Source organism: Saccostrea echinata, unplaced genomic scaffold (genome assembly GCF_033153115.1).
Source record: "Saccostrea echinata isolate AGI-Se365-2 ecotype Australia unplaced genomic scaffold, CSIRO_AGI_Sech_v1 ptg000010l, whole genome shotgun sequence".
Classification (NCBI taxonomy): domain Eukaryota; kingdom Metazoa; phylum Mollusca; class Bivalvia; order Ostreida; family Ostreidae; genus Saccostrea; species Saccostrea echinata.
In genome coordinates this window covers 2427581-2439255 of record NW_026889759.1, presented here as the reverse complement: position 1 = coordinate 2439255, position 11675 = coordinate 2427581, and the positions used below count along the sequence as shown (strand labels likewise).

At 35.6% G+C, this 11675-nt stretch overlaps 1 protein-coding gene across 1 annotated transcript; it reads left to right on the top strand.

The window, feature by feature from the left end:
• Positions 1-75: 75 nt before the first annotated feature.
• Positions 76-11382, top strand: LOC133184135 (coiled-coil domain-containing protein 40-like). Its single transcript, XM_061319004.1, has 20 exons — positions 76-119; positions 1673-1745; positions 2186-2285; positions 3340-3570; positions 5339-5386; positions 5551-5589; positions 5697-5941; positions 6045-6348; positions 6444-6742; positions 6832-6935; positions 7019-7262; positions 7571-7753; positions 7851-8096; positions 8287-8500; positions 8677-8846; positions 8931-9022; positions 9123-9311; positions 10215-10335; positions 10463-10621; positions 10909-11382. Exons 1-20 carry the CDS (start codon positions 100-102, stop codon positions 11152-11154), a joined length of 3327 nt encoding a protein of 1108 aa, XP_061174988.1. The 5' UTR covers positions 76-99; the 3' UTR covers positions 11155-11382.
• Positions 11383-11675: the final 293 nt, after the last annotated feature.

Below are 11675 nucleotides of genomic sequence, written 5' to 3'. Positions count from 1 at the left end.
ACTTTACCTTGAACAAGGGAAAATACAAGTAGAGTCCGAAGGCACAGATTACCCATAATTCACCAAATTATTATTTCCTGCATAGCAACAACTACAACTATGGCAGATCAAGAAGAGGGGTAATGTATTTCGTTTAAATTCATGATTATTCGAATTTTTAAATATTCTTTTGTTACATTTTTGAGTTGTGAATTAATGAGAATCTCGGAAATTGAGTCTTTATAAATGCCAAGTTTTCTTTTCTTCGATTTATAGTTATGTTTATATCGGGTATATGGAGATCAGTACCATTTTTGAAGTCTTTTTTTGACAATCCTGTCAGTCTCTTCCTGTAATTTAATAATTTATAATATAGTATGGTTGTTATGGACCAAGGAGGGGAAATACTTTTTATGTTGAGTACAGGGAATTTGCTAGTTAGAATAATCTAACTGTGTCTCGGAGCAAGCCCTCAGTCCTCACCACAGTTGGAATACGTCTATATATATATATATATATATATATATATATATATATATATATATATATATATTGACTTCGATTAAAGTGCAACCTATTCATCTGTTCATGTATAAGTCTTCCTAAACAGAGTACACTAGAGTACGTTAGAGTACTTAATATTATTCTGAGGTAACAGATGGGTTCTTCTGATTACCTGTTGCCCTGAGCGGTTTCGCCTCAAATGGTTCGCTCCATTTATACCTGTATTGATGACACACACACACACACCCTTTACAGTACAGTAGTCATAAGGTGTCAAATCATGGCATGTGTGAAGTTTCGACAAATCACTAAAATGCTTGTGTATCTGTCTGTTTACTATGGCGAAGGTTTTTGATGTGAAATTTTAAGTTATCCAAAACTATAATACAGTAGGTGTAAGGTGATTAACTAAAGTGAATCAGATTTTGTTCAGAATTTGATTAAAGGTGGAGATCACTTACTATGATTGGGACCTAGAATAAAGTTCGAAATATCTGAGGGTTTGACAAATTGAGGGTAAATACATCAAGGAAAAGTGGTTGGGACCTCCAAATAACTTTGGTATTCGAGATATCAATGTTTGAATTACCAAAGTTCAACTTTATGTAGTATGTTATCATGTAGAGACATAAATGTTATTGATTTCTGTGGTTTTGGTCATGTATATATTTTATTGTTGCATAACCAATAGAAATGGACACATTAGTAGTTACTCTTCTCAAATATTTAACAAATGCAAAATAATGATAAAAAAAGAAAAACATATTATTTAAACCTACAGAATTCAATTTTTTTTGCAAACAGCAGCAAAAATGCCATTGTTTAACTTTCAGGTTAGGTTTTAATTAAAATTGGAAATAACTTGGTATTGATATGCCAACTATTATTTAAAGTAACTGAAGTGCTTGTTAATGGCTGCACTAATGAACTCTGACCACTGTTGCTTAATATAAACATCCATTACTATCTTTGGGGGAAAACCATGCTAGCAAATCTACTCAGGGTGAACAGAGAATTGGGGTATAATCACACAGATTCGCATGCTGGTTATTGTTTCATCACTAATGACAATTAGTACTTCATGGGTATTTACTCTTTTGTATAACCAAATCTGGGCATCTTTTGCCACAAAGAAATTTGCATAAAAAATGACTTTATATACATATAATTTTCTTTTTTTTATTTTTAGACCTCCTTCAGGTGAAGGCAAGGAAACTTTGGGCAATGTTGTCACTGATGCAACTGTGAAAGCTCTACAAGAGGTAATTATAATGAAGCAAATAATAAACATAAACCAAACAAATTTAATGAATATCCAGGGCTTTCAAAGAAATTAGAAACAGGTAGTACTTTTACAAAAATGAGAGGTACCATGTGGAAGGGATTTTAATTAAATATATAATTGAATTTTTCTCCATCAAATATTTTGGCAGGTGCAATCATAATTTCAGCCAGGTAAAAGTACAGGGTACCGGCAGATTTTGAAAGGCCTGAATGTCATAAAAGATATTACTTATCCTAAATATAATAAGGGTTTTTGAATGTAAACTAAGCATAAAAAACAAAAAAATGTTGGAAGTGTCAGTGCATGTAGTTTTATGATTTTGTTCATTACAAGTATTGTTCAGAATTTGGGATGTCAGGAAGCCATGTTTTAATTATATATAATTCTCATTTTGATATTGTTAATTATTTTTTGTAGTTTGATTCTGGAGAAATGGAGGCTGGTAAGGAACCTGCCCCCTCATCATCAAGACCACCCTCAGGGAAACCATCCTCTAGGCCTGCCTCAGCTAAGCCAGGTAAGATAGCTCCAACTGTAGCTAGACATTCTATAAGCCCACCTCACCTAAGCCAGGTAAGAGAGCTCCAACTGTAGCTAGACATTCTATAGGCCCACCTCAGCTAAGCCTGGTAAGAGGGCTCCAACTGAAGCTAGACATTCTATAAGCCCACCTGAGCTATGCCAGGTAAGACAGCTCCACTGTAGCTAGATATCTAGCTCACCTCAGTTAAGCCAAATAAGACAGCTCCAACTGTAGCAAGACATCTCTAGGTCCACCTCAGCATAGCCAGATAAGACAGCTCCAACTGTTGCTAGACATCCTCTAAGCCCACCTCAGCCAAGCCCAATAAGACAGCTCCAATTGTAACTAGACATCCTTTAAGCCCACCTCAGCTAAGCCAAATAAAACAGCTCCAACTGTAGGTAGACATTCTCTAGACCCATCTCAGCTAAGCTCCAACTGTAGCTAGACATCCTCTAGGCCCACCTGAGTTAAGCCACTTAAAACAGCTCCAACTCTAGGGGGACTATAGGTAGACATTCTCTAGACCCATCTCAGCTAAGCTCTAACTGTAGCTAGACATCCTCTAGGCCCACCTGAGCAAAGCCAGGTAAGACAGTTCTAACTGTAGGGGGGCATAAAAAAATGTATCCTATACCATTCAAAATTATCAAGGAAAATATTAGTAACAAGTTCCTACCATTATTGTGTATTATTCACTGTCTTCTGCACATAGAAAGTTTTACCCTGTGTTTTTGTTGTGCCAAAATGCCTCCAAAGAGATTTCACATTAAGTTACAGTTGTGAAGTTTACCTACTCCAGATTTAACTAAACTACTCTTTCTTTATCTACCAAGTTTCATTGGCCATTTGATTTAGGAAGTACTTTCATAGATTTAATAGGGAAAAAATAACAAGATAAAAATTTCCAAGAATTTAATTTAATTAAACTCTCTTTTGTGTGCAAACCCAAATATCTTTAATATAAAATTTAATGATCACTTCAATGGCTTTTTTTCCTTTTTTATGAATAAACTATTTCTTATGCCAACCATATATTCATCTATAGGTTCTAAAGCTGGATCTAGGCCCACATCAGCCAAACCTAGTTCTCGTCCAACTTCTGCAAGATCACCTAAACCAGAGACTGGTGAAAAGCCACCCTCCCAGGTAGGAAGTAGACCTCCCTCTGCAGGCTCAAAAAGAGGATCAAGGCCACCTAGTGCCACAGAAAAGAAAGGGTCTAGACCCACAAGTGCTGCTGGGAAAAAGGACTCCAGACCCCCAAGTGCTAGTAAAGGTATAGAATAACCCAGAAAAGATCACATCAAACACGTTCTGTAATTTTTTGTCCACAAAGTGCCACATAACCCTAAAATGTCTCCATTTTCCATTTCAAATTTTGAAACAGAACTGTATTTTATCTTATAACATCCCATACCCTGGGATTCTTATGGTAAAATAAAGTAGTCCTAGGGAAAAAAAAAGACAGAAAAAGAAACAATCCATTTTTTCTTCAGTAAATTTAAGAAAAACATACTGAAATAAGTACAGTCAAACCTCGTCATCTCGAACTCGAAGAGACTGAGAAAATACTTTGAGATATCTGAGGATTCAAGATATCCAGGGTAAAATACTTAAGGAATAGCAGTTGGGACATCAAAATGACTTCGACATATATCCATGGTATTCGAGATATCCGTGTTTGAGATACCAAAGTTCAACTGTAATATTGTCTATGTAAATTCAATTTTTACAAAATTGTAGAACTTTTTAAAGGAGTTAAAAGTCAGAGAATATCATGGAATGTATTGGGTAAATGTTAGAGTAAAGATGATGTTCATAAAATCAGTATATATATAGCTGTAAATGTTAACTGGAGATAAATTTTCTTTTCATTTCAAAGTACTCGTCTTGTACTTGAAGGACAGTTGAACAGGCTGGCCTCCAGTACTTATAAGTTTCTTTGATCAAATATGCAAGAGACACGTTAAACAAGAGCAAACTTATTACAATTAAAAGAGTGCACTGATATATACATATAACCCAGGAATCCTCTAAGCAACTGGCTTTCTCAGTTTGATGTGGACAACTGTGAAACCACAGCATGAATGTGTGATATGAGTATTTGTTGGGGATTTTGTAATCAGTGTCTCTGATCTCCTGTTAAGATAGGCATCAAATAATCAATGGATTTAGGAGGGTGATTTGTAAGGAGATTATAGTGATAATGTACTCTCTGTTATATTGATCCCAGTGTTTGTTAAAACAAAGTTTTTATCACAAGCAGATGTTTATACTAGACAGTGTCCCCAGGGCCCTTGTTTGCAACCTGCAAAAAACAAAAAAAAAACAAAAACAAAAAACAAAAAAAAAAGAAAGAAAGAGGGTAAAAAGAAAAAGAAAACAAAAGGAAAATTGAACTCTAAACAAAAAGCAATAAAATTATAAGAATTTGATTTCAAAACCTCTTTTTTATGATGTTTTCCCACTAATTTGACTTAATTGCAATAAATTATGTATACATCTTTATTTATCTGTCTGATACTTTCCTTCAAATTATAAAAGTAGTTATTGATCAAACCCATCTATTATCACTTTTGACCCAAAAATATTTGAATAAATCAAAGGACTCACACTCATAGATTATAGAAATTACACCTGACGGTGGAGTACAAACAATAATATTTATCTTGTCTGATGAGAGATTATGCAATGATCAAAAACAACATTGGGTACAGTGCTTGTTTTACATGTCAGAACACTTGTTTAGCCCTCGGGGTTCAATGTCCTGTCAATGTGCTAAAACTGTCCACCTATTGTTGATATATCAGACAATAGAACACATCAAACACATAAAAAACCCATCATTAATGGGACTTAAGAATTTTATTGGAATTTAAACAATTTTGTAAGCACATAAATGTTAGCAGTTAAAATTTACACAGTTTTTCCCCCTTATAATTCAAAATTGAAAATTTACCAATTAAAACCCCAAACTGTCGAAGTATAGGATTGTGTAAATTTGTTATCAAGTTAATATTTAATTTCCATTTTAATTTCTGTAGATGACAGACCACCATCTGCAGCAAAAGATGATGGAAATGAGGAAATGGGTATGTTTCACTGGTACATGTATTTGCAAAATAGACCTAGGAAAATTAACATTTTTCATGGATGCCACTTTAATTGCTCTAAGGTGTAAGATAAAGTATATTATTTGGTTCATGAAAGTAATTAATGTACATGTAGTACATTTGAATAATCTTTTTATTTCCAGGTCCACCAGAAGATGAAGGTGCACAGGAAATTGATTTCGGTAAATGAAAAAAAAATACAGTCAATTTTAAAATTAAAAAAAATATTATCAAAAACACCAATTAGAATTAAATCTGTAGAATAACTTGTTATGAATTGTTTTATCAGGAGAGTTGCCACCTGTAGACAATGGTGACTTTGGGGGAGATGGTGGTGGTGATGAGCCACCCCAGGAACCAGAAGAGCCCAGTCAACCACCACCACAAGACCTGGTACCGCATCCTGGTCCTGATGGTGGGGACGGAGGTGGAGACAGCGGGGATGATGATGAGGAGATGGAAGATGAGGAGGGAGTGGAATCAGATGCAGGAAGTGAAGCAGAAACAGACATGGTTGTCCTTGACCCAGATCATGTAAGTTCAAGGCAGAAATTAAAAAAAAAATTACAGAATTAAATATGAATTTTGAAAGAATATTATTCCTTTATCAAACAAGAATTGTTATTCTTTACTTTAGCCCTTGATGAAAAGATTCCAAAATGCCTTGAAATCTCATTTGACATCACAAAATGAGAAAGTGACATTGGAACTGAGAGAGCTAACAGAGGCTCTCAGGAATCGTAGGAAAGAGCGAGAAGATTTGGGTGTAGACTTGTATGGAATTCAGCAGGAGCTAGCCAGATTCCAGATGCTGCTGGAGAAACATCATGATGAATTTGCTAACCTGAATCAGAATCGCCAGCAAGAGGAGGCTCAGTTAGAAGATGTGAGAAATACCTACAAAGAAAACCAGCTCATTGTCAACAAGGAGAAGAAAAAATGTAAGTCAACAGCAGAAGTTCAGCATAATTTTTTTTACCACAAGATTAAAGGATTTAGAGACTGTATAACAAATATTTGTACTGATTAATTGTAGGTGCTGAACTCCAAGGAGAAGTTGAAAATTTGGCCCTGCGTCTCTTCTACATGCAGAATGCTAAAGAAGATGTTAGATCAGACATTGCCATAATGCGGAGAGCTGCTGAAAAGGCAGATACAGAGGTTGCCAAGGCAGAAATAGAAAAACAAAAACAGGACCTTTTTGTGGACCGACTCGTAGAAAGAGTGGACAAGCTCAAAGAGGAAATAGCCATGTTTGAAGCTCAAATTGCAGCTCAGACTGAGGAAACGAAAGCTGCCAAAGAGGCTCTAATGGAAGCACATATGGAAATTGAGGCAAATACTACTATGATGAATGTGGTTATGATAGTTTCCTGTTGATTCAATGTAGGGAATTTTGAATTCATGTTTGCTTCTCTTTTTAGGCTATCCATTTAGAAAAGAAACAATTGTTCCAGCAGTGGAATAGTTCTCTGATTGGTATGAGGAGAAGAGATGAGGCACATTCTGCCATGCAGGAAGCTCTCAAGTATGCACATTTACAAGATTTTTATGTCAAATTCTAATGGAATTTGTGAACACCAATACTAAGCTCTTCTTTTTCATTTGTAGCACTCAAGAACAAAAGGTGCTGTCACTGGAAACAGAAATTGAAGGGTTCAAGAAATCCATTTTCAAAGAACAAGAACAGAATGAGAAACTTACCCTCATTTTGAACAAAACAGAAAGAGACATAGAAACTGTAAAGAAACAGCTGAATCAGTGTCAAGCCAAGCATGACGCTCTGAAGGCTGAGTATGCTACGTACACCAGGATGTTACACGAGACTGAGCAGGCACTGAACCGTGCTGTCACAGTGAGTACACATTTTTCAAACTCAAGACTTAAATTAAACTGCCAGAATCTCATTCTCTGCTAAATCTGTTTGCATAATTTTGACAGTTAAATAAAAATTGTTATAGAAACAACTATAAACCTTGTTGTAGAATGAGAAATAAATCTAAGGATAAGTATGCAGTGAAATTTAAACTTATTCGATACCCTTTCGAGTGCATTACTGGTACATACCACATTTTGGATATGTATGCAAGATCTAAATGACTTTTGGATATGTATGCAAGATCTAAATGACTTTACTGATCATGTATCCCCTATTTTTTACAGGATAAAACTCTGAGACTGAATGAGTTGAATGCTTTGAGAAAACAAATAGAAAGAGAATACCTAGAGAAAGTAGAACTTGAAGATCAGATAATGGAGAAGATGAGAAGTCAACTGACAATGGACAAAGCTGCACAATATACCAAGAAACTGACTGGCAAGCAGCGAGAACTGACCAAGAGTCTGGTAAGCACTGACCACTGATGTCCACTGAATAGAAAAATGACTTACCTTGATACAAGGCTCATAAATTCATGCTTCATGATTTATTCTTGTAATTCAGGAAACACAAATGGCAGAGGTGGAAAACACAATATCAAGAGATTCTTTAGAAATTTCCAATGTTCAAACTCGTATAGAGAGACTGGGAAAGATCCTGGATCAATTGGATGAGGAGATTGCACAGAAGAATGAAATCATCAGTCGCAGTGAACAGGAAATTGTGAAGAGAAATGCTATTATTGAGAGGAAACAGAATATCATAGACCAGTACAATAAGAAATTGGAAGTTCTCATTACTAAAGCTGGGGTAAGATTGCACACTTTTTTTGTTCTATTGTGAGTTATGCATTCTGTAGCTCACAGGTTTGATAATTTGAAATGGACAGCCAAATTGTAAGACCAGTGAGCTACAGATCTGCTTCAGATACAGCTAGTTCAACATTTTGGACATAATTTTGAATTACTTATACACTGATTTTTCAAACTTTATTTTGCAGGGTGTTGAGCTAGGTCCTTTGGAGATCACAATCAATTCCCTCCAAAAGTCCATTGAAGCTCGACAGCAGGAGATTGCTGAACTCCAGCAGATGTGGCTCAGACAACAGAGCGAGCTTGTGCAGCTCACCAAGGACAAAGACATGCAGTCTGTGGACGTCCGCAAGCTCAAGAAACAACTCACCATTCTGTCTCAAAAGAAGATCAGAACAGAAGGTGAGATACAGCTACAATATCTGTGTCAAGAGCAGAGAACAAAAACCTCATTTATGAAGATTAAGAAATATACGGGTTACAGCTAAAGATTGAGTTAGGGTTAGGCTCAGTGCAATCCTTCGTAGAGTTCAGACTCATTTGTCATTATACATGTATTTTGAAATTGTTTCCTACAGGAGATATAGATGAGCAGAGACGAGAGACTTATGAAATTGAGAGAAGCATCAGCGGTATGCAGAATGACATGATCAAACTGAACACCCTCCATAACAAGGAAAAGGGAACTCATGATAACCTCCATCAAGACAACATCCTCCTTGAGAATGATTTCATTATGGCTCTCAAGGTCAGTTTTAATTTACATTTGATATCGTGTTTACATTCATTTCTATAGGCTTTTGGGGGTGTTTATAACATTTACTTATTACAGGAAGCAGAAAGGGAGTCTATAGAACTCCAGGAAAATCTAGATGGAATTAAAGAAGAAAAAGAGAGACTACTGAACAGTTTGGTAGAAGCTGAGTAAGTATTTTTCTATTTATTCTGTCTTCTTTCTCATCAGGTGAAAAATTACTGCATACTGTTGATGCATATATATCTATACTTCATCTTTGTGTATTAGACGACAGATCATGTTATGGGAGAAGAAAACTCAGCTTGCTCGAGAAACTCGAGCTGCAGTGGACTCGGAAGTTGGACAGGGTGAGATCAAGGCCATGAATGCCGAGATTCACAGAATGCAAGTCAGATATTCTCAGCTGATGAAACAACAGGAGAAAATGATCCAGGAGATGGAAAAGGCTGTGTCCAGGTAGGTCAAAGGTCCTAAAAATTTTAGTTCAAAATCTCTTGCTTGAATACAAGTAAACTGAGTATGTGGAAGTATTGATTTTAAGAATTATCTTATTCTAGCATGTTCAGCTGACAGCTCGATTGATTTATATATTTTAAAATCTTTCCAACAAATTTCAAAATTCATGCCACACATTTATCAAAAAATGTTCTGAAATTTTCTTTTACCAAATTTAAGGACATGCACGATATACTTGTCAATAATGTTGGATGAATAATGTACAAACCTAAATATTAAATGCATTGAAAATGATGTTGCAGTGCATATTGAATAGAATCTGTCTCTGCAGCTGCATGTAATATCTTTGAAACATTACCATTATTAGTCCCCTACCGGTGAAACCGGAGGGGACTATAGGTTTCCTCTGAGTCTGTCCGTCCGTCTGTCCGTCCGTCTGTCTGTCTGTCTGTCCGTCTGTCTGTCTGTCCCTCTGTCTGTCTGTCAGTCTGTCCCACTTGGTTTTCCGCACTTTTTCCCTAAACGCTTGCAGATATTGAGCTGATTTTTGTATGTGAGTGTATCTTGATGAGTTACAGATCAAGTTTGCATTTCGTTCCGCTTCATTGATTTTTGACGGAATGACAGCCTTTTCAATTTTTAAGGGTTTTCCGCAATTTTCTTCTAAACGCTTGTAGATATTGAGCTGATTTTTGGTATGTGGCTTTACCTTGATTAGTTATAGATCAATTTTGCATTTCGTCCCACTTCATTAATTTTTGGCGGAATTATGGCATTTTCAATTCTTAACGGGAACCAGATTACACTTGCCGTTAGGGGACTAGTATTGCTAATGCAATACTCTCAGAATGCTTGTTTTGATTATCAAGGTAAAAAAAAAAAAATTGAAATTGTGTTTTTCAGGAGGGATACCATTGTCACCAGAGGGGATGCCCAACAGAAGATAAATAAGAAAGTGCTTACAAAGGGGACATTTGAACGACAAATGGGAGAGCTTAGAAAGAAGGTCAAAGTCACAATCCAGGTCAGTAGTGATGCTTCACATATATATTCCAACTTCCTTCTTCTCAGACTTCTTTTATGCTTGAAAAAATTTCCTTTAACTGACATGGAACAAACCTGCCTATATAAAAGGTTTTTGTTATTTATAGGAAGCCAATGCATGTGATGACGAGATTCAGGAGTTGCGCGCCCACCAGGTGGAGCTAAGTCAACAGTTGGAGGATAGACAAGTCCACGTCCAGCATTTACAGAGTCAGTCCGACACGCTGGACGGGGATATTGAAAGGCTGTTTGAGAACAAGCAGAAGGTAATTAACCAATCAATAAAACTCTCAAATCTTTCGCAAGTTACTTAATATTAGGTTTGTTACCAACTGTCTACAGAAATATATCGGGTTGATCAATCTCATAGACTTCAAGGCAGAATTCCAGGTCAGGTGTAGGGATGTTTGAAATTAATTAAGGAATAATCCAGCTACATTTATAATGCAACATCTGCCACAGTGATGTAATCTCTTATGTAAAAGATTTTAATAATAAATTTCATTATTACGAATGAAAGATAAATGATACAACTATTTTTTCAATTTTTCAGAATATGTCTGAGTTGCTAGGTAAACAGCAGAAATCTAAGTATTTCCAGCAAGCCAAGGAGGGCAAATATGTGATGCTCTGCAAATCAGAATCATCATTAGAGAACGAAAGTACTAAACAAGTGGACAGAATGCAGGCATTGAGTGCCATTGTGGATCGCTTGAACCAGGAATTTCCTCATGTTCAGATGGCTCTACGACGTGTTACCCTCTCTCTGTCAACAAGGACAGAACAGGCCCAGGACTAGAACAATAATTTTTATTACAAAAATAATAATGAAGATAAAGTCTGCTTGAGTATTTATGAGAAAAAGATAAGTTCCGTCCCAAATTCTCTTCTTGTACACTCTTTTTTTTTTTTTAAATGATCATTCCAAGTATAACAATGACTGTGATACTTTCTTTAGACTGAAATTTATGTATTTATGGAAATGCTGTCATTTACACTGTGTTGTAATAAATGGTTTGTTATAAAACAACTACTGTACAAATCTTGTATTTGAAGTTAACAAGGTTTATTACCTTCTTATTTAACATAGAAGTTTCTCAGAATCAGCGAATTAGGAATATATTCTGATGATATATATAAAAAATGTTTACACTTATCCTTTACTTATTATATTTTTGGGGGAGAAAATGATGCTTAAATTTGTTTGAAGTTTTAGAGCAAATTTTTCAATATTACCATAAAATGTATTTTGCATTATTTATATATTATTATAAATAAATGGATCAGCAGGCAATAAGTACTTTCTAATTAGTGAGAAGG